The sequence below is a fragment of the Nannospalax galili genome, unplaced genomic scaffold (assembly GCF_000622305.1).
Source record: "Nannospalax galili isolate Female #2095 unplaced genomic scaffold, S.galili_v1.0 scaffold429, whole genome shotgun sequence".
Classification (NCBI taxonomy): domain Eukaryota; kingdom Metazoa; phylum Chordata; class Mammalia; order Rodentia; family Spalacidae; genus Nannospalax; species Nannospalax galili.
In genome coordinates, this window is record NW_008360330.1 from 6,039,883 (window position 1) to 6,066,779 (window position 26,897).

At 42.0% G+C, this 26,897-nt stretch overlaps 1 protein-coding gene and 1 pseudogene across 1 annotated transcript in view; one reads left to right on the plus strand and one right to left on the minus strand.

Annotated features, from left to right (window-relative positions):
• Window positions 1-26,897, plus strand: part of Axdnd1 (axonemal dynein light chain domain containing 1) — a 107,019-nt gene that overhangs the window by 35,868 nt on the left and 44,254 nt on the right. The window contains exons 14-16 of the mRNA XM_029560201.1: window positions 5,619-5,694; window positions 8,134-8,368; window positions 17,347-17,548. Of these exons, the coding sequence (XP_029416061.1) occupies window positions 5,619-5,694; window positions 8,134-8,368; window positions 17,347-17,548 (513 nt within the window). The remainder of the gene's footprint in view (window positions 1-5,618; window positions 5,695-8,133; window positions 8,369-17,346; window positions 17,549-26,897) is intronic.
• Window positions 17,850-17,949, minus strand: LOC115068993 (annotated as a pseudogene).

A 26,897-nucleotide genomic window follows, 5' to 3' on the forward strand; every position in this document is an offset into this window, starting at 1 on the left:
AATTTGAAAAAAAAATTTTAAAAATAATAATTCTTCAAAGCATGTAATTTTGCTCCTTAATAATTAGTAGATATGAAAAACGTTACCATTGAAATCTACCTGATGACTTTACATGCACAGATGCCAAGGTTCTCAGAAAGTAACTGACTGTGACTAGTAAGAATCAGATATATAGAGGTTAGAAATGCATGTGCATCTTAGTGTCAGTTGTGCTAAAAATGAATTTTTCTGTTAAAAAAAAAGTCTAAGTAGTCCCTTGAAGATCTTCATTGCTAAGCAACTATTAAGCGTGCCTGCTTTTCTGAGTTCTAATTCAAAAACTGTAACTTTTACTTTTCCTCCTTTGTCTTTTCGGATACCAGCCAAAAGATCAAGCATGCTTTTCTCTACACTCTGGACTACCACCTTGTTATTTTGAAGACCCCTCCCTACCCCATTTCTACAGCTGCTTGCCAACTTCCATGTCTAGCTCCAAAGTAGTGACCTCTCTTCCCCTGTGGTCCCCACCCCTCCCTTTTCCCCCTCCCCTCCCCTCCCCTCCCTTCCCCTCTCCTCCCCATTTTCATCCTCCCAGCAGCTGCCAGGATTTTCATCTTGCTTGCCCTATTGTTTTCCTTACATACTTGAATAAAATGGTTCCTAAGCTTTAAAAATTTTTTTGTTTAAAAAATTTAAACAAGGGGCTGAGAGGTGGTTCAACGGTTAAGAGCACTGGCTTCTCTTGCAGAGGACCCAGGTTTGATTCCCAGATGACTAACAACTATCTGTAACTCCGGTTCCAGGGGACTCCAACGCCCTCTTCTGACCTCCATGGGCATTGTACGACATGGACGCACTTACATGCATGCAGACAATATACTCATACATTAAAAAAACTTTAAAATAGAAAATAAAAATAAATTAAAATGGCTTTTTCTTTGTGATACTTCCCAGAAATTAAAGGAAACTTTGTAAGAAGTTGGGACTCCTGACCTAATGATGTCTCAGTTACACAATAGACCTCTTTAGGCCTCTTTTCTATTTACATGTTGTCTTTGCAATTGTATGCAACAGGAATTCCTATAAACACCCTAGTTTTGGGTTCTCAAGATGAGAGCTTACTTTTTTTTGTCAACTTAAAAAAAATATCGAGAATTTTACACATGCATATAAGGTGTTTTGATCAAATCCACGCCCACTCCCTCCCCTCCAACTCCTCCCATATCTCCTATCACTTTTTTCTTTTTTTCTTCTTTGATTTATTTATTTTTACGGGGCTTTAGTCTACTCTAACATTCCCCCCTCTGAAGGGGTAACCCTAAAATCTTTTAAGGATTGGATACAAGCTCAAAAATACTTTTGACATTTTTGGCTTTTGGAACAGAGTATGTTGCTAAGAGGCCCAAGGACATTTTGACTTTTAGCCAAGAAACTGGCTACTTTTCTCTGGGGTCTTTCTACTATAACTGCCCAACCAATTCCTACCTCCTGTTCTTATCACACCATCCTCTGAAGAGGTTACCCAAATTGCCAATAGGGAATCAGGACGCAGACAGCTCTGGCTTCTTCCATGCTGAAAAGGGTTGCAGGGTGAGGCAATTGGGGTACCCCTTCAGTGGGTCTATCTAAAAGACCCCCAGATTGCTTAACTCTTATCTGTAGGGAGAAAAGAAAGCCCTTGACTGGTGAATAGGAGATGTGAAGGAGAAGTAAAGGCAAGAGTAGTTAGCATTACAAGTTCTAGACAGGGAACTCATTTTCTTTTTTACTTGAGAGTGATAGACTCAGGATTTGTTTTCAGGCACTTTGATAGCTCCTGGAGTAGGTAGAATCTGTCAGTTCCCTCTCAAAGGCTTCTAGATAGGGGGAGAAAACAAATTTATCCATCATTTTAGAACAATAGCTGGTTGTCTCCCTTATCTACAGGCAGGCACTACAGTATTGCAGACCAGGATTTGAAGTCTTACATCTAGGCAGCACTTTCTGCTTAGAAACAAAATCATCAGCGACAAATAATTGTCTCAATAACATTTTATATGGACTTAAGCCTAATGTCTGGGACATGTAATCCCTTGAACTCTTAAAGAAATATACTGATGACTTTAGTCTTTGATTATACTTTCCTTTGGGGTTTTTAAGACCATATAGTTGGCCCAAATAAACCAATTTACTTTTACTCAAGTTCGTTTGAGGATCTGTTCCTCAGGGGTCACATGGGCTTCGGAGGAGCCCCTGACTGCTTTCTTACACCAGTTCCATCTATGTGAAGATAAATCAAAGGTCCTACTCGACCATGGCTGGCTTCACTTGGAAGCATGGAGGAAATGTTTCTCTGAGTTGACCCTCCTCTTTGTAGATTGGACACTGGTTCAAGTCCATCTCATGGGATCTCCATGGGCCTCCCTGATCAAGAGGGCAGGTGACTCACCACAGTTACAGGACATTTTGAGAGATGTTCCATAGTCCCCTGGAACTTATTCGACCTTAGAGGGCAAGTAGCAAAAAACTGTCCTTTAAGTCCCTCTGACCAGATTAGTATAGGTCTCAAAGTATGGCTGTTAAACATCCAAGAAGGTTAGTTCCACCAGTCTGGTACTTTTAATTACCATGTGCCATGTAGATAAAGCTTTGGCAAAAACCTAACATTCTCAGATAAACCTTGACTAGACATATATTTTGTTCCTTAAACTAGCTGACTAAACTATGACCTCAGAAATTTTAAGATTATGTGTATTATTTTTGTCTCATCCTTTTATCATAACAAACCTACATAGACCTTCTTCACTTGCTTAGGATTTCTCATTTTTTCTATTTTGGAAACTATCTTCATTCCCATATCCTTTTAACATCTTTTACATTCTCCTTTTTTTAAAAAAAAATAATTATGAGACATAATATCAACAAATAAATTTTCCATCTGTCGTGAGAATTCTTTTCCTAGGAATACTAAGCAATGCTTATCCCCTTTAAAAGTTCTAGTGTCAAACCAATGTTTAATTAATTAAAGTTTTCCTGGAAAAACAATGAATTTACTGAGCTTACTTACCAAGATAACTGAGGGGTTGCTGAGGTGTATGAGTGACCTGAGGGTATGCACACTGGAAAGCCTTTACTCAGCATGGGTCATGCCTTCTCTTCCTAGCCTTCCCCAGATTATATACTTTAGCACTCCCCAAATCCAGAAGACCATGTGTGATTAGGGCCAAATTACATACAGTTGGCTAGGAACAGTGGATGGATACACTCCGGTGAGGAGTGAGCAATAAGCCTGCTTGCCCTTCTTTTAATGAAGGAACACAATCATCAACAAGCCCACTTGTGATGATGGTTAGCAAGCAGGCACAGCTGAAGTCCTGATGACGGTGCTTATTTCATGTGGAAGAGACTGCTATATAGCAACATCTTATTAAATGGACAGAATTTAAAAGGATTTGGTGCTGGATCCACAAATGGGAGAACATACGCCTTTTGTTTTTCTGAGTCTGTGTTACTTCACTTAGTAGAACAGTTTTAGATCCATCCATTTACCTGCAAATTTCATTATTTCATCTTTCTTTACTGCTGAATAGAACTCTATTGTATAAATATACCACATTTTTGTTAACCACTCATCAGTTGAGGGGCACTTGGGTTGCTTCTATCTCTTAGCTATTGTGAAAAGAGCAGCAACAAACATGGTTGTACAAATGTCTGTAAAATAGGATGAGTCCTTTGAGTATATGCCAAGGAGTGGTATAACCGGTTCATATGATAGGTTCATTTTTAGTTTTTTAAGAGTTCTCCACAATGTCTTCCATAGGGGTTGCATGAGTTTGCAATCCCGCCAGCAGTGAATGAGCGTTCCCCTTTCTCCTCACTAGCATTTGGTCTCATTTTTTCTCTTCATCCTAGCCAGTCTGATTGGGGTAAGGTTAAGGTGAAACTTAATTACTAACGATGTTGAACACTTTTTAAGACGTTTCTTATCCATCCTTATTTCTTCATTTGAGAACTCTGTTTAGATCTTTTGCCCATCTTCTAATTGGGTCATTTGGTTTCACATTTGGTTTTTAAGTTCTTTATATATTCTGGATGCTAAACCTCTGTCAGATGTGTCAGTGGTGAAGATTTTTTCCCACTCTGTGGGTTTTCTCTTCACTTTTCTAATTCTTTCGTTGTGCAGAAGCTTTTTTAGTTTAATGATTTGTTATTGCTGACCTTAATTCCTGATCAACTTCTCTCCAATTTAGAAAATCCTTTTCTACACCTACGTCTTGTAAGTTACTGCCAATATTTTCTTCTAATAGTTTCAGAGTTTCAGTTTCACATTGAAATCTTTGATGCATTTGGAGTTGACTTTTGTGCAAGGTGAAAGATAAGGATCTAGTTTCATTCTGCAGGTGGAGATCCAATTTTGCCAGCACCATTTGTTGAAGTTGCTGTCTTTCCTCCATTGTGTGTTCTTGGCACCTTTGTCAAATATCAGGTGGCTGAAATTGCATGTACTCAGGTTTGGCTCTTCAGTGATGTTCCATTGATCTATGTGTCTATTTTTGTGCCAATACCATACTGCTTTTATGACTATAGCTCTGTAGTTTACTTTGAGCTCTGGTATAGTAATCTCCCCAGCGTTGCTCTATGTGTTCATGGTTGCTTTGGCTATCTGGGTTCTTTTGTGCTTCTATATGAATTTAAGAATTTTTTTCTAATTCTGTGAATTATGTCATGGGGATTTTGAATGGGATTGCATTGAATCTATATATTGCTTTTGGTAGGATGGTCATTTTCACAATATTAATTCTTCCAATCCATGAGCATGGGTGGCCCTTCCATTTCCTGGTTTCTTCTTCAGTCTCTCGTACTCACATACATGCAGGCAATACACTCATACACATAAAATTTTTAAAAAGTTAAAGATTTAAAAATTTCATTGTAGAGATCTTTGATGCCTTTGGTCAGGTTTATTCCTTTTTTTTGTAGCTATTGTGAATGAGAGCATTTCCCTATATTCTTTCTCCAGTTGCTTGTTATTGGTATATAGAAAGGCTGTACTTACTCTTTTTTTTGAGATAGAGTCGCACTATGTAACTCCGGCAGCCCTGGAACTTGATAGACTAGATTGGCCTTGAACTCATAGGGATCTACCTATCTCTGCCTCTCAAAAGTTGGAATTACAGGTGTGTGCCACCATACCTGGCAAGAGCTCACTCTTTAAAATATTTTTATTATTATTTTTATGTGTATGAGTATATTACCTGCATGTGTGTAGGCGTACCTGTGTCATGCTATGCCCACAGAGGTCAGAAGAGGGTGTCAGATCCCCTAGAACTAGAGTTATAGACAGTTATTAGCTGCTGAGAATTTTACCCAGATCCTCTGCAAGAGCAACCAGTGCTTTTAACCACTGAGCCATCTCTCCAGCCCCAAGAGCTCACTCTCCTCTCAAGGCTTCTAGTCCTGTAACTTGGTAAGTCAGAATCTGAGTTTATATTTATAATTGTAAATTTAAATAAGAATGCCCCCGAGGAAAGGGGCTGGGCCTGGAAGGCCTGCTGGACAATCACTGAAGTGAAATATTTTTGTTTCATGTGTGGGTTTATGATTTTCTTTGTGTAATACCCTGTTCTGAAACCTCTTTCTTGCTCTTTTTTTTCTTCCAGTGGAAAAGACAGTTTAACCTTTAACAAGGCAAAAGTGGCCACTGTAGCTCTTGCTGACCTCAAGAACTTACAAAGGGTAAGACTTTCTCAAAACAGTTTGGTAATCACACACACACACACACACACACACACACACACACGCAAACAAACCAGCAACACTGACTACTAGAGGGCCTTTAAAATATGTTTGAGGACACAGTTTAATGAAATCTGTCCATTCAGTGGCAAACTAATGGCAAACTTGACACTCCTCCCCTGCAACTGAGTCAAATCTCATCTTTTAAAAATGCCTTATAGAGTTTTATGAAACATGCACACACACACCACATAGACACACATACACAAACAAGCAAGACCGACTACTAGAGGTCCTTTTAAAATGTTTAAATATTTCCAGTTCTATTTGAGATTTGTGGGTTAAATGAAGTCAGGCTGTGTGGTGAGAGCGGTTCCCATGCTCCATCTGATTTCCAGGAGACCTAGCCTTCCTGCTTCTCCTGTATCTGGGATTTTGTATAAGGGCAAATTGTTTTTTTTAAATTAATAACATTTTCTGTAAGCTATGAGGAAATATACATAGGATAAAGCAGTTGTAACCATTTGAGGACAGTTTCATGGAATCTAGCCATTCAGATGTCTACATGATGGTCATTGACATACAGCTTTCAAACTGAAACTTTACTCAGTAAGCAGTAACTTCCCATTTTTGTCTTCCCTAGTCCCAGGGCCAGTGTTATTCTGTGTCTGTGAATTTGATTATTCTATTATTTGTCCATTTATGAATAGCTTACTTCCCTCAGCATAATGTCCTCATTCACAGTTCAATATTTACTCCCTTATTAAGACTGAACTGTATTTGTGTGTGTGATATACATCACATTTTGTTTGCCTATTGTTAGCATCTTTCAAAAAATGTTTCAAGCTTTGAAAATAAATTTCATAAGATTGGTGTTAGATTTAGGAGAGCAGAAAAAGGAAGGAGTTTAGAGTTTAGAAATAAGAGTCAGAGCCAGACCGGCAACAGGCAGGGAATGTGTTCCTTTATTTGGAAATCACAGCAAAGGACAGAAGCCTTGCCATGGGAATAAGGCGTCTGTAACTAAGGCAAGGGATGTTTGGGCTTATACATGAATTTTACTAACACAACTGCAGGAATTTGCTTGGTGCCAAGGTCTTCTCCCTAAGATTATGTTCTCAGGCAGGGAAGGTGAGTTATGTATGGCACTAAAAGAGACAGGTCAGTGTCATAAACAGCCTCTTCAATCTAGGAGTGATCAATTGATAAGGCTTGAGCAAGGCCAGATTGACAATTTAAGGCCAGTTGGCCACTTTAAGGAATTTATGATTTTATGTCTTCCCTTAATGAAGCTTATGGCTCTCTTGCAATTCACACATTCTCTTACCTGGAGAGATGGCTGAGTGGTTAAGAGCAGGACCTGGGTTCAAATCTCAATACCCACATGATAGCTAATTGTCCTTAACTCCAGTTCCAGGGGATCCAATGCCCTTTTCTGACTTCTGCTGGGATTGTATGACATGGGTACACTTACATCCATATAGGCAATACACTCATACACATAAATTTTTTAAAAAAATTTTTAAAGAAAATAAATTACCATTATGAGGTCTAGAGACATAGTTCAGTAGTAGGGTACTTGCCTAGCATGTTCAAGGCACTGGGTCAATCCCCAGTACCACACAGATACACACAAAATTACTATCATGCTATAGTGGTCTGACAAAGGAAAATACACAACATGACATGGAGCTAGTTAAAAAGTGAGTATCATTGGGTGTGGTGGCACATGCCTTTAATCCCAGAATTTAGGAGGCAGAGGCAGTCATATCTCGGTGAGTTTGAGGCCAGCCTGGTCTACATAGTGAATGCAGGATACCTGTGGCTACAAAGAGACCCTGTCTCAAAAAAAATTAAAAACAAAAAAAATTTTTTAATTAAAAAAATTAAAAATGAATATCAAATTATGACCCAATGAAATCTCTTCCAATTTCCAAGAAACTAGTGCGTATATGTTTAGGCTTGAACTCCTCCTGATTTTCTTGTTTTCCAAGTGTGGGAATTCTGAATACGCACCATCATGCGCAGCAGCCACTTTCTATTCTTTTGGAATGACTTGATCGTGCCAGTCTTGATCATGAAGATTTGCTGTTCTATCTACAATATATAACTCTAGTGAGTTTTTATTTGGCAGTTTTGGCATACATAGTTAAAACTGAAAAAAAAATGGTGCTTCCTTATTTCTTCTTTCGACAGTTGCAAGATGGTTTTATAATTCCCATCTCACACATGCTGAAATTAAAGCTTAGGGATAGTATAAGTTATCTGTAGACAGAAAATACCAGATGAAAATTTGAGCTTGGTTATCTCTAGTCCCAAAATTCTTACAAGAAGTGCGGCAAACAATAATAAGCTCAAGATCATTAGGGGTCACGGGGGACTGCGCTCTGGGTGGACTTCGGTGAGTAATGTGCTCTCCTCCTCTGCTTCACTTTCTAGTTGCTGAGTGAAGAGAAAGAGAAGTTTACAGGGGATTTTCTATTGTCAAAATACGATACTCTCAAGATTATTAAACATTTACAGGAAACCTGGTCAGAAATTGGGTATGCGATCTTAAATCGTCATAAAAGTATGGACGGGCTGTTACCACCCCAGCACGAATACATGGAGGAAATAGCAAAAGCCATAAACAAACTCTACAAAGAATATGAAATAAGAATAAATGGTGACAACGGTAAGCAAAAGCAAGGATGGTGTCCAAAGCATCCTAAACAGCGTGTGACACTATTCTTGGAAGATGTGAACAACAGTCTACTCAGCCCAGATAGGGAGCCAACAACAGACCAAAGTCAGGATACTACCAAAGTCCCACTTGATGAACCAATGAGTTTTAATCGGTATTTCTTATAGGAGTATGGGTAAGGGGTTACTTACAGGAGCAGAAATGACTCACAGACAGCTGCATTACCAAAGCCCGCTCCAGCAGGGGTGACTACTTAGGGAAGCAGGAAGTGTGCACAACCTGCAGGCAACTCCACAGGCTGTAAAGTGCCCTTCCATGAGCTCGTCTTCCAGGCACCTGGACTGGTCTCAGATTCTTCCAGGCAACTCGGTTGGCCTCTGCTTCTTTTAGATGTCTTGGCTAGCCTAAGCCTCTTCTAGGCAGCTCAGCTTGTCTCTGGTTCTTCCAGGCAGCTCGGCTGGTCTTGTTGTGGGAAAGATCAGGCAGGACCCCAGGAGTGTACAGGAAACAGTTATTTTATTTAGGCTGTAGCCTGATCCAGGAGGCTCAAGACCAAAATCTGGACCCCAAAGAGAAGTAGCACATCCTTTATACTTTAGGCATTGGATTGCATTGGGTTACTTTGAGAAGGAAACTTTCATATTGATTGGCTACCAGTAAAGTTTTAAAACCAGGCAAATTACAAATTAAAAAAAGAAACATAGGTTTTTAAAAAGCCCATCTGAAAGTCTTTGCAGAAGTTCCTGAGACAGAATTGAGAACGTTTCATCAGGACACATAGTGAGTGGTTCTAGCTAGCTGTGTCATCATTCTAATCATAAACTTATTAGCTAAAACCTTGTTGACAGAAACAGAGAAAACAATGATTAAAATCCGTATTTTCCTTAACTACCCTATCCCTACCCTAATTCTTAAGTCTATTCTAAAAGACTATTTTTATTTTATGTGAATGAATATCTTGCCTGCATGTATGTATGTGCACCAAATGTGTGCCTGGTGCCTGTAGAGGCCAGAAAAGAGTATTGGCTCCTCTGGAGCTGGAGTAATAGGTGGTTATAGGTTCTGGGAATTAAACCCTGGTCCTTTGCAGGAACAGCCAATGCACTTAACCACTGAGCCATCACTCCAGCCCCTAAGTCTATTTTTTATCCCTATAGGTTTTTCCTGCTTGACCTTTTCAATGAAATAATATACTTTATGGCTTTTTATGCTTCTTTAGCATAATGTTTTCAAAGTTCATCTATATTTATAACATGTATTAATCTTTCGTTCCTGGCCTTTCTTTTTTAGACAAGGTCTCCCTGTTCTAATTTAACTTCAAACTTCCAATCTTTCTGTCTCAGCTTCCTGAGCACTGGGATTACAGACATTCACCACCATGCCTAGCCTTCAGTCATTTTTATGGCCCCCCAAATTATACATATATATATACATATATATGTATATATATAGATATGATTTACCTGATTTTGTTTATTGTTCCAATTGTTTGATAGACATTGGTCTGTATCTCCTTTCCTCTTTCAATTCTCTTTGAGGGGAAGTTCTGATTATTTGGCAACTCTGCATTTAGCTTTTTGAAGATTGCCACACTTTCTAAGAAGGTTGCATTGTGTGTAGCAGGGTAAGTCCTGTTCAAATCTTTTGTCTGTTTTTGATTTGTTGGGTTGGGTTTTTTTGTTTTTTTTTGTTTTTTTTTTTGGTCCTTTCATTATTAAGTTGTGAGAGTTCTTTATATATGTTAGATAAGTCAAGTAAATGGCCGAGACACAGAAAAGAACTCTGGCACAGCAGGGTTTATTTGGAAGATCACACAGGATGACTCTCACCCAGGGAGTGAGGCAGCCACCAGTTTTCAGGCTGCAGACTGGAGGTGTTTATAGGGGGTAAAGGGTAGGGAATGCGAAAGCAGGAAAATATTTTTCAGGCAGCATCCTGTTTATCTTCTAAACTTGTCTGGGGAAAACAGACTACGTTGAAACTGACTTAATTCCTGTTTTTGAGAGCCCTTCCCTGGGGTGGGGGGGCTGTCTCCTGAGGCTTTACTGCACTGGGGGAGGGCCTCTGTAGGCCTGGGCTCTAACATTCCAGCCTTTTGTGTTATAGGGTAGGGGGCAGCATTTCTCATCTGGCTACTTCCTGCTGGTCAGGGTCAGTGTGGGGAGAGGCCAGGGGCTAGAGTGTGGTCAGGCAGTGGGGTTCTCCACTTTGTGTATCTGGACAAGATCCTCAGGTGTTCATACACGTGGGGGAAAGGAAAGCAACAGTTAATATGTGTGAGTCTCTGGATATGGCCCTGAAGGTACCTGAAGAAGCAGGGGGCAATAGATACCACTAGAGTAATAGAAAACAGGGGGCCGAGTAGGGACAGAAGCCAAGGTGTCAGTCCTGTAAAAATATCCCACTGGGGTGACTGTTGGTATGCAAGGTTTTGACCAAGAGGTCCTAGGCCACCTGCTGAAGGCATTTTACATTGTGCTTTGACCTTATCCAATTGGTTGACATAGTAACAGTATTTTTCACCCAAGAAAATGCAGGTACCCCCTTTTTCTGCAGTAAATAGGTCCAGGGCTCGCCTGTTCTGGAAAGTGACTTCAGCTAAGGAAGACAGTTGCTGTTGTAGGATCTGGATTGACTGGGGGCTGTGGCCTCTACCGCCAATAGTGAGCTCCTGCTTAAGGTCCTGGATCTCCTGAGAGAGATGCTGGGCTGAGAGTAAGGTATGCTCCAGACTCCCTGCCACGAATCCTGTGGTGGCTACAGATGATACCAAGCTGATACCCACCAGAACTGCCAGGGTAGCTGACCTTTTTGTCCTGCTGCCTTCTGTTTCTGTGGAGAGAAAATCATGCACTTCTGAGATTAACCTGGGTATGAGAATGACTGGAGAGCAGGCATCCTTAACTTATGGGGATATACAAGAGTTTATTTTGGGGGTGAGATCTCTGCCAAGTAGGGGTGCTGGGCATGAGGGCATAACCAGAAGAGTGTGTTAAGGGAGTTTCCCAGAATATGCAGGACTGGGGTCCTGTTGTTTTGGGGCTATGGGGCTTCCCATCAACCCCTCACCATGGAGATCTGTGAGGGAAACACTACCGGAGTTGGGGGGGAGAACTGACCATGAGGTGTCCATGTCCAAAACAAAATTAAGTCTTACCTGCCACCATAGCCCTTACCATGAGCTTCTCCATGGTGATGGTCATCAAGGAGGTGTGGGCTGAGGAGCTAGGGCCCTGTCAGTCTTCAGCCACCAGGCCCAAGAAGTCATTCACTGAACCCTGTAAAGCAAGCTGGGTCTGGGAGGTGAGTGACCTACCTTGGTGCTGACAGAAGGACAATCAGCCTTCATGTGACCTCATTGCCCACATTGAGGACAGGGTCTAGGAGGTGGCCACAAGTTGGGACATTGCCTTGCCCAGTGTCTGGCGAGTCTGCATTTGAAGGCAGGGTCTTGGTGGCAGCCATTGGGCTCCATTGGTGTCTGTCCCCTTTGATGGAGCCCTCAGGACTGTGGCCATCAGCTGGTACTTTCGTTTGAACAGGGTGTTTGTCTGCCCTCTCTTGTTCCTCTTGGTTATTGAAGACTTTAAATGCCAGGTTTAACAGATGTCCCGTGGGGTTTCGGGGCCTTGTCTAGGCATTTAATTTTCCCTCTAATGTCTGGGGCGGATTGTAAGATAAAATGGTGGTTGAGCATAAGTCATCCCTCTCTGGATTCTGGATCATACTTGGTATACTGGACTGGGCGTCAGTAAGTCTGTCCATAAACTAAGCTAGGGCTTCAGTAGGGCGCTGGGCAGTCAACCTAAGCTTTCCAAAGTTAACTACCTTAGGAGGCAAAGCTCTCTGAAGACCCATCAGGAGACAAGTGATCATGTGATCCCTTGGTGCCCTACTTGGAGAAGGTCCTTCCTGATCCCCCAGAATTGGTAATTCTACCCAGGACCTTGTAAGGGAATGGCCTTGATCTCAATAGGATGGGCCTGGGTGGTAGAGTGGAGCTCATTAGCATACTCCTGAGCTGCCATCCACACCCTGTGTCTCTCATTGGGGGTGAGGGTGGACTGGAGAATCATAAAGATGTCATGTCAGGTTAGCTCATAGCTACTGGTGATGTATTTGAATTCTTGTATGAAATGGGTGGGGTCAGTAGAGAAAGAGCCTATTCTGTGCTCGAGCTGGGACAGGTTGCCAAGGGAGAAAGGGACATAAACCTTAACAGCTCTACCCCTGCCACTTCCTTAAAGCGGAAGACGCCATGTGTGGTAGAGTGGCTTGGGGTGGTGGGGCGCGTGGCCTTTGACAGAGAAAACCCCTTGAGCCTGACAGCGTGATGATTCCTGGGGCACACTGGGGAGAGTCCACCCCACCCCCAGCCTCCTCCATGGGGAGAGAGGCATGGGGGTGGGAGAGCGGTCCTGCCCTGGGAGGGACAGCCTGGCCCCCCCACAGGGAACACTGGCATGGGAGGGGAGATATAATGAAGGCTGAGCTGGTAAAGGAGCAAGCTGTGCCTCACGTTGAGGGGAAGGAAGAGTTTGAGGTTGGGTCCTAATTGGGGGACGTTCGTCAGCTATGTTGAGACCAAAAGGCTGAGGTAGAGGAGTGTGGAGGGGGAGTGGAGGGCTCTGAGGTAGGGGTAGATAGGTTGTGATCATGTGGAATAGTTTTCACGAGGAGGACTTGATGTGGGGAGCAAGAAACACAGAGGGAAGGGTTAGCTCGAAGATCAAAGAAGGCTTGGACATAGGGGAGCTCAGATCTTTTGCCGCTATGCTGGGAGAAATTATCCAAATCTCTTAAAATGTTTAAGTCTAGGTTTCCTGCATCTGGCCAGACAGAGTCATTATCTAGTTTGTATTGTGGCCAGGCAGTGGTGCACAGAAACTTAAATGTTTTGGCCTGATTGTGTCTGAAAGTCCTAATTGCTTTAGGGACTTGAGAAGGCAAGCAAGAGGTGTGAGGCCTTCAGGTTTAGATTGAGAGGGTCCCATATTGGCAGATCAGGTGGACAGCAATGAGAAAATAGAGGAGGAACTGAGCAAGTAGGTAGAAGGAGATGATGAGGGTCCTTTTTAGCATGAGTGGAGTCTGAGATGGCAGCTAGGATTCCAGGCAGAAAAGTGAAAGACACAAGGAAAAGAAGGGCAGGAGGGAGGAAGAGGATCAGAGACATAGGCTGCAGGTTGTGCCAGGCGAGAGCGTGCAGGACCGACCATCAAAGAAGGTGTTCCTTACTGACGAGTCCCGAAACACGTTCCCTATTTCTGGAGGCAGCATCCTGCGATCACCAGGGAAGTAAAAGAGCAAGTTCCTGTCCTGGACAGGAAGGGAAGCATGTTCCTGTCTCTGGAAATGGCATCCCGTAACCAGAGAAGGAAGGAGGTTTCTGACACACCAGTGTGGTTTTACGACTCAGTGGAAAGCCTGGGAGTGAGAGTGTGGCACAGCCAGGCGGCAGAGTAGAAGACTGAACGTGGAGTGCAGAGGGTGATAAGATAGGGGGAGAAGAAGCCAAATGAAAATGGAGTAGAGGCATGGAGGGTGGAGAGGGAGGGAAGGAGAGAGGAGGGTGGGACAAGACGGAGTGAGGAAGAAGAGAGTGGAGAAGAAAAGCTTCGAATGCAAGGAAATGAAAGTGAAGGGGAGGTGCAGGAAGCAGGAAAAGAGGGAGGGAGTCTGAGGCCTAGTGAGAGGCTGTGAGAAGAAAAGGAGGAGAGTGGAAACTTCCAGAGCCTACCTTCCCCCTTTTACCCAGTCTTAGGACCAGCCTTTGGACATGTCCCAGGTCTAGCCGTGCCTTTGTGGGTTTGGCCTTCTCTCAGAGTTCCAGAGAGAGTAAGTAGAACAAGGAAGAGAGAGAGAGTCTGATCCACAGAGCCAAAGGTTACACAGAACACTAATATGACCTCAAGACAAGAGGCCTGCACCCCTTGTGTAGGTAGTAGGCTGCTGAGGTATCTGGGACCCCCATTCGCAATGGGCAGCCGAAAAACCTTTTAGCAGGCTGTGAAAGGTCTGTGTTCCTTTAGGAGAACTAGTCACCGGAATTGGGAGACTCTAAGAGAAAGGGTTTGAGAGTGACAGAGGGGTAGGACCACCCCTCAGGTTAGATTAGGCAGACACAGTAACCATGCTGAACAGAGAGAGAAGAGAGTCAGAATGTACCTCAAAGCCAAATCAGTGGTGTGTGTGGGGGGGGCCAGTAGCGGTGGCTGGGTCTGGCAGGAGTTCTTTACACGTGATCTCCAATGGCAGCTGTCAGAGTCATGGCACCAAAATGTTAGGTAAATCAGATAAATCGCCAAGACACAGACAAGAGCTCCAGCAGGACAGGGTTTATTTGGAAGATCACACCGGATGGCTCTCAGCCTGGGAGTGAGGCAGCCACCAGTTTTCAGGCTGCAGACTGGAGGTGTTTATAGGGGGTAGGGGGTAGAGAATGCAGAAGGCAGGAAAATATTTTTCAGGCAGCATCCTGTTTATCTTCTAAACTTGTCTGGGGGAAACAGACTATGTTAAAACTGACTCAATTCCTGGTTTTTGAGAGCCCCCGCCTCCCGGGAGTTGGGGGGGGCTGTATTGTGAGGCTTTACTACATTGGGGGAGGGTCGATTGCAGACCTGGACTCTAACAATATACATATATTATTATATATATTATTGCTAATATATATTATTGTTACAATTCTTATTATGAAGCCAGCTGGATCTGTCCTTGGGTCCCTTTCTTCACCAGGTAAAGAATTTCAAGAAGAGCTGGGCGTGGTGGCACCCGCCTTTAATCCCAGCACTCAGGAGGCAGAGGCAGGCGGATCTCTGTGAGGGAGTTCAAGGCCAGCCTGGTCTACATAGTGAGTTCCAGGACAGCTGGGGCTACAGGGAGACCCTGTCTCAAAAAGACCAAAAAAAAAAAAAAAAAAATTTCAAGAAGAGAAATAATTTGCAGCCCCAGCACACAGCAAAGGTCTATTGAAGTATAAGCAACACTCCACACAACAAAGAGACAGACTCTCCACAAGAGGAGGGGTCCAGAGCTGAAGCACCATCTACCTTCCTAGAGAGCCTGGGCTTTTATATTCTATAGGGTAAGGGGTGGGACAGGACTGGGCTCTAATTTCCCTCTTTGACTTGGACAGGGGAGGATTCATGTTGTTGGTTGATCCACTCATATGAAAGCAGGAAGCTGACTGAGTAGAGCAAGGGCAGGAAATTTGAAATTCCCATCAGAGGGGTTCTGCCAGCAGGGAGAAAAAGCCACCAAAAAAGCCAGCTTTGGACAAGAATCAGAAGTAGGCTATTTTGGATACAAGTGAGAGTACTTATAACACAACTGAATCTATTATGGGGTCTCCTTGGCTGTCTGGGGCCATACAAAGAGTTCTTTAATATTGTTGGATGCAAATTCTCTTTTAGCAATATGAATTGAACTTCAAATAAAATAATAATAAAATAAATTGGATCATATCTTCCTCCTTTGGGTCTCTTAAATAATCACTTCTATAGGGGCTGGAGAGATGGCTCAGCTGTTAAGAACACTGACTATTCTTGCAGAAGACCCAGGTTCAAATCCCAGCACCCACATGGCAGCTAACAGTAAATCCAGGTCCAGGGGATCCGACAGCCTCTTCTATCCTCCGCGGGCATTGCACAACATGGGTGAACTTGCCTACATGCAGGCAATACACACATACACATAAAATAAAAAATAATAAATAGGGCTGGAGAGATGGCCCAGCAGTTAAGAACACTGACTGTTCTTGCAGAAGACCTGGGTTCGAATCCCAGCACCCACATGGCAACTAACAACTATCTGTAACTCCAGTTCCAGGGGATCTGACAGCCTTTTCTGTCTTGTGTGGGCATTGCACAACACGGGTGCACTTATATACACACATACACATAAAAAAATAATAAGCTGGGTGTGGTGGCACAAGCCTTTAATCCCAGCACTCGGGAGGCAGAGGCAGGTGGATCTCTGTGAGTTCAAGGCCAGCCTGGTCTACATAGTGAGTTCCAGGACAGCTGGGGCTACAGGGAGACCCTGTCTCAAAAAGACCCCCCCAAAATAATTAAAATAATAAAATATTTTTTTAAAAAATCACTTCTGTATTGTCATAGCTCCGAGTGAGTTCCTGTATCATGTGCCATTTCTACAACTGAAAACACAATCATAATTTTTTTGTGGTCACAATAATACAGAGTCAACAACATGTTGTTTAGACGTTCAGGCAGTAGATGGTTTAAAATAAAGAAATCCAAAGGATGGAAGAATTAACCAGTCATTTTCAGTACTCATTTACTGATTAGAGTTGACTGGTCGATACAGTGGAAATGTTTATATCAAGGACAAGGTAAAAAGTTGGCTCATGGTTATTTCTCCATGTCTAACCCTAGGAAGGCAGCATTTTCATTTCATATTTCAAAAATGAGCTAAGATAGAGAGAAGGTGTTCTGTGACTTCACAGTGGAACAGTCCACTGGGTTAACAGTAGGATCCAAGCTCAGTTTTCCAGGGGTCTCTGGGTTACAGTGCTTGGCATAGCTAGAAACTGCAGACTTCATGAAAACCTGGTCAGTGACTCAGGAAGTGGCTTAAGAGCCATGTCTACTCTTATCTTCCATATAGAAGCTACTACTCATCACTGTTATCTTAAGAGAGTGACTTATTAAATCAGTGCCATTTGCAGAGAGCCACAGTTCGTAACTCCTGGGTTTAATGCATTTGATTCTCAACTGAGAAAATAAGAAAGCTAGAATATAAACTCATCAAAGAAGCATTCCATTAGTCATAGAAGCATCCACTGCATAGTGTTTACTCACTATTTATTTGGGAATGGCTCTTTCCAGGTTCTCTGCCAGGCAAGTGGGCAGATAAACAGAGGAAAGAAGATATGCTCTGGCTGGATTTTATAATTCAGTATTAAGACAGTAATGATACTTTAATAATGCTTCTTTTCACTTTTCTAGGTATTTCTAAAGTTCTTCCAAATTTGATTATTTCTCTTCACATGTGTGCTTTCAAATTTGAAAACCTCCCAGAGGATACTAGTATGTCTCTTAAAGACTGGAATGAAATTGATGAAAAAATCAATGAAATGAAATATCAATTGGACACATTGTTAAACATTATTCATACCGTTCCACAGTACATGGACATGGATTCTGGCTTGTAAGTTCCCATGGCTTTTTTCCTTTTAGGAGATTTTTTTTTTGTCAAGCAAAAATAGTCTTTATTCAAATTTAATGGAAACAGGGATCACTATGCTTTACAAGACAGGGAAAAATAAAATTAAAAAAATTCTTTTCTTAAAAATATGGAACGCAGCCAGGCATGGTGGCGCATGCCTTTAATCCCAGCACTCGGGAGACAGAGGCAAGCGGATCCTTTGTGAGTTGGAGGTCAGCCTGGTCTACAGAGTGAGTTCCAGGCAGCTGGAGCTACAGGGAGACCCTGTCTCAAAAAAGACCAAAAAAAAAAAGAACACTTCATGAATTTGCGTGTCATCCTTGCACAGGGGCCATGCTAACCTTCTCTGTATTGTTCCAATTTTAGTATATGTTTTTAAAAGCTTTTTTTGCAATATAATTCATACCCCATACAATTCACCCTTTTACAATGTATAATTCAGCAATCTTCAGTATATTTATAGATAACGGACAATTGTAGTTTTTTTTTTTTTCGGTCTTTTTGAGACAGGGTCTCCCTGTAGCTCCAGCTGGTCTGGAACTCACTATGTAGACCAGGCTGGTCTTGAACTCACAGAGATCCACCTCGCCTCTGCCTCCCAAATGCTGAGATTAAACACATGTGCCAGCATGCCCGGCCCAACTTTTCCAGTCTTTTTATTTTTTTTTTAATTTATTTTTTTGGTCTTTTTGATACAGGGTCTCCCTATAGCTATCCTGGAACTCACTGTGAAGACCAGGCTGGCCTTGAACTCAGAGATCCACCTGCCTCTGCCTCCCAAATGCTGGGATTAAAGGCCTGCACCACCATACCCAGCCCAACTTTACCAGTTTTTACACCCCTTTACAATGTATAATTCAGCAATCTTCAGTATATTTATAGATAATGGACAATTGTAGTTTTTTTTTTTTCGGTCTTTTTGAGACAGGGTCTCCCTGTAGCTCCAGCTTTTTGCCTGCATGTATGTATGTGTATCACACGCGTGCAATACACCACATGCGTGGAGGCCAGAAAAGGGTGCTGCATCCCCTGGAACTGGAGTTATGGATGATTGTTAGGCACCATGTAGGTGCTGGGAACCAAACCCGGGTCCTCTGCAAGAGCAGCCAGTGCTTGTAACCACTGAGCCAGCTCTCCACTTCCTGTTTCTTGTTTTGTTTTTTGTTTTGTTTTGTTGTTTTGTTTTGTTTTGTTTAGAGATGGAGTATCACTATGTAGCCCAGACTGATCTGGAACTTCCTATGGAGACCAGGCTAGGTCAATCTCAGTGATTCACCTGCTTCTGCCTCCCCAGTGCGGGGATTAAAGGCATGCGCCACCACGCCTGGCCTTGTAGTCAATTTTTTTTTTTTTTGATCCTTTTGAGACAGGGTTTCCCTGTAGCCCCAGCTGACCTAGAACTCGCTATGTAGACCAGGCGGCCTTGAACTCAGAGATCTGGGTTCCTCTGCCTCCCGAGTGCTGGGATTAAAGGTGTGTGCCACTGCACCCAGCTTAACTGTAATCAGTTTTAAAACATTTCATCACCTCAAAAAGAAGCTTAGTGTATTGGTAACTATTACCCTGTACCTTAATCTGTTACTGTTCTGAAATACCAGAGGCTGATTTTTCTCACAATTTTGGAAGCTGAATGTCTAAACAACATGGTGCTGAGTCTGGTGAAGACTCAACAAATGGCATCATGATGGGAATGCATCAGGAGGGAGGGATCGCATGGCAAGCTGGAAGGATTTGGCTCTCTCTTTTCTAGCAACTCTTAAAGGTAATCAGTTTTAAAACATTTCATCACCTCAAAAAGAAGCTTAGTGTATTGGTAACTATTACCCTGTACCTTAATCTGTTACTGTTCTGAAATACCAGAGGCTGATTTTTCTCACAATTTTGGAAGCTGAATGTCTAAACAACATGGTGCTGAGTCTGGTGAAGACTCATAACAAATGGCATCATGAGGGAGGGATCACATGGCAAGCTGGAAGGATTTGGCTCTCTCTTTTCTAGCAACTCTTAAAGGAACTAATCAGGATTCCATGAGGACTTTATTACTTCCTTCTGATGAGAGTACCCCCAGTGACCCAGTTGCATCCTAAAGGTCCCATGACCTTAACACCACACCAAAAGCCAAGATTCCTATACATGAATTGTTGGGAGAAAATCACATCCAATGATAGCATCTCTCTGTCCTCTATCTTCTCCCCGACTCCTACCCACATCCCTAAACAACCACTAATGTACTTTCCACCTCTGTGGATTTCTCTGTTACAAGCATGTCATATGAAATGAATTATATACTGTATAGTATATTGTGCCTAGCTTCTTTCATCTTTTTTTCATGTTGTGGTACATCTATATATGGAATATTATATTCCATATATAAAGCTATGTGCTTTCATTTCTCTTGATATTTACCAAGGCATAGAATTCTGGGTCATAGAACAGTTCTGTCTTTGACAATCTGAAGAGCTTCAGACTCATGTATGAACCTGAGTTCGTGAACTCATGTATGAAGTCACATACCACCTTGATCTTACCTGATCTCATATGAAGAACTTCAGACTGTTCTCTGAAGCAGACCTTTCCCCCAAAGAAAATTTGAAAGACCTACATTTTACATTCTTACCAGCAGTGTATGAAGATTAAGGCTTTTCCACATAGCTCCCAAATTTTTATTTAACTTTCTGATTCTAGCTATACTATGGTCATAAAGTATTTTACTGTGGCATTGATTTCTATTTCCCTGATGATTAATGATGTGGAGTACTATTTATTTTATTTCTATTTCCTTTTTTGTATGTATGTGTGTGATCATGCATGTGGAGGCCAGAGGTCAACCTCAGATACCATTTAGGATCTGTCCACCCTTTTTTTGTCTTTTTAAAACAGGGTCTCCCTGGTAGCTTCAGCTGTCCTGGAACTCCCTATGTAGACCAGGCTGGCCTTGAACTCACAGAGATCTGCCTGCTTCTGCCTCCTGAGTGCTGGGATTAAAGATGTGTGCCACTACACCTGGTCACCATTTTTTATTAACTAAATTTGTTCGTCTGTCTATCTATCTATCTATGAAATACATTCTGACTGCTCTCCTCACCCTTCATCTCCCTCTCACCCATGTTAACCCTCCTTCTCCCTGCAGGTCCCTTTCTCATGTTCATTTCTTTTTGCTTTGCTTTAGGACCCATAGTGTTTAACCAGGGCTGTCTGAGTGACTGTAGGTATGGAACTATCCACTGGAGCTGGTTAGGCTCACCATTGGGTACACATTTGAAGATAATGACTCCCCCTCCTACCAGAACCTAGCAGTAGAACGTGTAGGGCTCCATGAACCCCTCCTTCATCCATGACTGGCTGTTGACAGGTCCAGTCTTGTGTAGCCCATGGGGTTCAGGCAACTACAGCTGCTTTGAGTTCATGATTGCAATAGCTGTGTCATGTTCAGAAGATGGCATTCTGCAACCTTTCTCCCTCCCTATCTTCTGCTTCTTATGTTCTTTCCTCCCCTTCTTCCCTGATCTCCCTGAGTCTTAGAGGGAATGGTATGAATGTTCTCTTTAGGGATGAGCATTCAACTGTCCCTTATTCTCAGCAGCCAAAGTCTCTGAATTCACCACTGTTCCTTCTACAGAGAAGCTTCTCTGACTAAGGCTGAGAGTAGCTTTAGTCTATGAGTATGAACACATTGTTTAGAAAGCAGTTTGATGTCATGTCAGTTTAGCTAAACAGTAGTTTCACACAAGGGCCCTCCCCAGCCATGGATTTTGACTGTGTTTATAGTACCAGACATGAATTCCTTCATGGAGAGTGGGTCTTTAATCCATGGAGAGAGCTGTTGGTTGCCTCCATGACAGCTGTGCCACAGTTGCAGTAGTGGTTGCATCTTGCCTGTTGGGTTGCTGTCATAGTTTGTAGGGTTCACAGCTAAGTAAGAACGCTGATGCCTTTTCTCTTCTAGTAGCACACATAGCTCCTTCAGTATTGTGAATGGTGGTCAGCAGAAAGAAAGCTTTCAGATCAGTTCCAGCTTGATTTCTATGTATCTTACAACTGAGGTATGTGGTATCTTCAGCTTATCTAGCTCTGGTGGGCAACTAAGAGGAATGACAAGAGCCTGTATTGTTTGAGGGACTCTGGGGCCTCCCTGAACAACTCATAAGGAGGTATCCCATGCCTGGTACCAGGACTTTTGTTAATAACCCATGGCTTCTAGGAATATTATTTAGCCGGGCAGAATACCACCCTTCTCTTTTTAAAACTTAATAATTTTTAATTGATTTACAAAATAGTATGTTTTCGTATGGCTTTTTCATACCCCTTTTGTTTTGGTTAATCTCCCCTGTCCCTCCTCTCCTCCACTCTCCACTGCTTAAACCTTTCTACTCTCAGCGTTCCCCCTCTCTACTTTCATATCACCTATGTTCTACTAACGCCCCCCCACATTTAAGGCATCACCTCCCATGTCCCCTTCTAGTTTCCTGACTTCTATAGGTACTCCAGATTAAACACAGATCTAAACATTTGAGGCTAAGATCCACATATGAGAGAAAACCTGCATCATTTGTCTTTCTAAGTCTGGATCACCTCAGTACAATTTTTCCAATTCCATCTACTTGCCTGAAAATATCATAATTTCATTTTTCTTTACAGTGAATAAAATTCCAGTAAGTATATGCATGACATTTCCATTATCTGTTAATTTAGGGTGTCTAGGCTGATTCCATTTCCTAGCTATTGTGAAGAGAGAAGCACTGAATTTAGATGAACAAGTATCTCTGTAGTAGGATACAGGGTTTTGAGACAGGGTCTCTCACTAGCCTGAAACTCACCAAGCAGGTGAGGCTGCAGGCCAGTGAAGCCCCAGGGATCAACCTATCTCTGCTTCCCCAGCACTAAGATTATTCACATGCCACCGTGTCCATTATTTTTACGTGGGTTCTGGGAATCAAATTTAGATCCTTTGTCATTATTTTAATTGAGTAATTTTTTGTTTATTATTGAGTTGTAAGATTAAGTTAATGTATTCTGAATATAAGTATCTCCTTATATACATAAATGGCAAACATTTTCTTGAATTTTGTAATCTCTTCACTTTTGGTGGGGGCTTGGTTTTCTTCAGCATTTCTATCTCAGTTCCCAGTACTCCCCAGAAATTAGAACACTGTCTGTAAAAATAATCACTATCAAATGTAGGCCCACTATGAAAGTACAGTAATAATCAAATGAAATCACCCTATTAGTGCCAATTATTTTAGGAAGAGGGAACTATGTTCACGGATTAATATTAGTAACAATGGATGGGAGTGGAAAGAAAAAAAACTCAGGGTAAAGATTAGTGATTAGTATTGGAGTGACAGAAACAGAGGAGGGAAACATACAGAAGAGGGAACTGTAGGGGCCAAGGAGGGGGAGATGAAGCCGTTTGGGCTGAGGGCTGACTGACAAGAGAAAGGTAAAGTACAATAAAATGGTACAGGACATTCCATTCCCCGCTTTCAGAAGACTGAGATAGAGAGACCCTACAAACCTGGCCAGCTTGTGTTCTTTGGGAAAGGAAAATAAAAAAAAAGAGAGAGAGAGGAAAAAAGAGACAAGGTCAAGAACACAGTAGAACAGTTGTCCTGTGAAATTGACATTGGGTATTGAACAAAGGGGGAATAACTGTGAAGGGAGAGAGCTGGATGGGAGTGTAGACTTTGGAAGCAATCTGCTGGACCCAGTCTCCAATGTGAGTCCCCCTTGCTGTTCCTTCCTCGGCTTCCAGAAGCCTGTCTGTCCCACCCTTGGACAGTCCTTGGTGCCTTCCTTTGGCAGATGGGGTTACAGATGTTGTCTGGTCAGTGGGTGGTGCTTCACAGGTGGAGTCTCACATGCCAATCACCCCTTCAGGAGACAAGCTATAAGTGCTGGCTCTGCCTGGATGTGATCATTCTGTCCTCAGGCACACTGATTATAACCTGTGTGTAAGTTCCTCTGCAGACTCTGTCTCTGATCAAGTTCCCACCTTGCTGACTATGGAGTCAAAGAAAGACCTTTCCCCACAGCTAGCAGTGTTCTGTTGCCTGGATTCAGCATATAGTCCCAAGTCACTTGCTCTGAATTTCCTTAGAGTGTAATTCATAGAGGGTCACAGGCTGCAGAACGCCAATTCAGTAGAGACCTTTTTGAAATGACATCCCACAGCTGTTTCAGCCCAAGGAAAATCTGGCATCTCCTCCTGCAAGTGCCCATTTCTATTCCTTTATTTAGTTTTATTTTTTAATTAATTTTTTTTGAGACAGTCACCCTGTAGCCCCATCTGACTTGAAACTTGCAATGCAGGTCAGGCTGGCCTCCATCTCACAGAGAACCGCCTGCCTCTGCCTTCTGTGTGCTGGGATTAAAGGTGTGCGCCACCATGCTCGACTATTCCCTTTTTTAAAAAACAATATTTATTTAAATTTTTTAAATATATGTATATATTTTTTATGTGTGTGCTTTACCTGCATGTCTGTAAGTGTGCCACGGTTGTTAGCCACTGTGTGGGTACTGAGAACCTAACCTGGGTCCCCTACAAGAGCAGCCAGTGCTCTCAACCACTGAGTCATCTCTCCAGCACCTTCTCACTGATTTTTATTTTTTGAGATAAGGTCTCATGTAGCCCAGGCTGGCCTCCAACTTGCTTTGTAGTTGAGGATGACCTTGAACTTCTGATCCTCTTGTCTCTACCTCTTGAATGCTAGGATTACAGCCATACATTACCACCACACTTTATGTGATGCTTGGAATCAAGCCCAGGGCCTCATGTATGTTAGGCAAGCACAGAGCCTCAGCTTTATTTTTAATTTTTATTTTATGTCTATGACTGTTTTGCTTGCATGTATGTATCTACACCTTTTTTACCTGGTGCTTGTGGAGGCCAGAAGAGGATGTCAGATCCCCTGGAACTGGAGTTACTGGTAACAAAATCTGGATCCTCTGCAAGAGCTGAAAGTACTCTTAATCACTAAGCCAAAGGGCTTTTAACCATTGAGTCATCTTCCAGACCCTCTTCTCTTCTTTTAAAATGCCTATTATTGGAGGTATTCTGCAGATTTTCTAAGTCTATGTTGAGCTGTGTTCCCTGTGTCTGGAGTTAGCACTCCTCATTGGGAGATAATCCCTGCAGGACAGACTAGATTTTTTTTCCCTGCTTTTTGACATTCTCTACTTTCTTATCAAATCCAGAAATGCTCAGGCATCACCCACCTCTTTTAATAGCTATTAAATGCCTTCCTTTGGCTTACTCCCTGGAAGCTCCGGCAGCTCATGTCTGGGTGTCATCTACCATCTTCTGAATCTCAAAAGTTCCATCACCTCTTAATATCACTTCGTTGGGGAACTCATTTCCCAGTGTAGCCATTTGAGCCCTGCCTCTGTTTTTGTTGGTAAGTCTAGCTAAATGTTTGCTAATCTTTTCAGAGATCCATATTTTGGGTTCATAGATTTTCTTATTCTCTCTGGGATTAATTTCTATTATAATTGTAGTTACGATTTCCTTCTTTTTGCTTTCTTTTTTTTTTTTTTGGTCTTTTTGAGACATGGTCACCCTGTAGCCCCAGCTGTCCTGGAACTCACTATGTAGACCAGGCTGGCCTTGAACTCACAGAGATCTGCCTGCTTCTGCCTCCCCAGTGCTGGGATTAAAGGCGTGTGCCACCACGCCTGGCTCTTTTTGCTGTTTAGTTTACTGTTTTTCAGTCTTTTTTCCTCTCATTAATGGAGATCAAACCCAGAACCTTGTGCATTTTAGGCAAACACTCTTCTCATTCAGCAACCTCCCTCAGCCCTTTCCTAGTCTTAAGGTGAACCATTAGGTTATGGATTTGAAGTCTTTCTTGTTTCTTAATACAGATATTTCAGCTATGAATTTCCCTCTAAGCATTGCTGTTACTGTAACTGCATCTTACAAGTTATAACATCGGGTCTCTTCATTTACCTTAACTTCAAAGTATTTTATGATTATTCCTGAATTAATATTAATCCTTGATCAATTTATTTAGGAGTATGCAAATTTTCACATTTGAGTTCTCCAATTTTTTTTTCCATTTGTTGATTTGTAATTTCATTCAATTGTGTTGAGTAGATAACTAGTTTTATTCTGGCCTTTCATGAATTGGGGTTTGCTTTGTGGTCTGGCATTTCTATTCTGGAGACGTCTAGCTTTTTACTCTGATAACATCTCTGTGAATCTCTTTGTGTTTATTCTGCTTGGAGATTGCTGAACTTCTTGTGTTTATTATTGTTGTTCAGTAAGTTGGGCAGTTTTCAGCCATCGTTTCTTTAAAAAAAAATTTTCTGCTTTTTTTTTCTTTCTCCTTTCTGCAAGCTTTACTTTTTTTTAAATTTTATTATTTTTATTTTACGTGTATGCATGTACTGCCTGCATGTAGGTAAATGCACCCATGTTGTGCAGTGCTCGAGGAGGTCAGAAGAGGCTGTTGGGTCCCCTGGGACTGGAGATACAGACAGTTGTTAGCTGCCGTGTGGGTGCTGGGATTTGAACCTGGGTCTTCTGCAAGAACAACCAGTGTTCTTAACCACTGAGCCATCTCTCCAGCCCCAGTAAACATTTAAATTTTTTTTTTAATTTTTAAATTATTTATTTAATAACCACATAATTAGAAGAAGTATTTCATTACAACAGCATTGACATATTAAATAACAATTTCCAGAGCTAAGATGCATCTCTTTCAAAATTGGCTATAAATTTGTAGGTTTGCAGTTGAATTAATACAGTTATACAATATTGTACTTGGTATAAACCCTATAAGACATAAAATTAAATGAGGTTTTAACCTTTAAAAAAGATCTCCATTTCATTTTAAAATATACTGTTTCTTACAGAAAGACTCGTTTTTGCTACTAACGCTGAGATGTTAGCACATGTGTGTCTAATCTTTTTGTATCTGATTACTACTACTCATAATTGGTTGCACTCAGATCCTCAGAGCCTGTGTATGTCTATAAAGTCATCAAGTATATGTCAATGGTAATGTTTATCACCACTACTCATTAACATGACATAAATTTTTATGCTTCTTCTCAAATATAATACATTTTTTTAGTTGTTGATTTTTTTTGTCTGTGTGTGTCTATCACACAGAACATCCCAAACCATCTTATTCAACTATACACACACTTCCAAGATGGCACCCACCCATAGCCTCCCTCCCCCAACTAGAGTCCTTATAGTCTTTTATCCCTGCTACTACTGTCTGCTGTGTTGTCAGCACCCCAGCTGCTCCCCACTACTTGTCCATCTGGTGAATCTAGTCAGCCTATCTAGAGGTCTTTGTTTTAGGAGGGTCAGCTGTTCCTCATC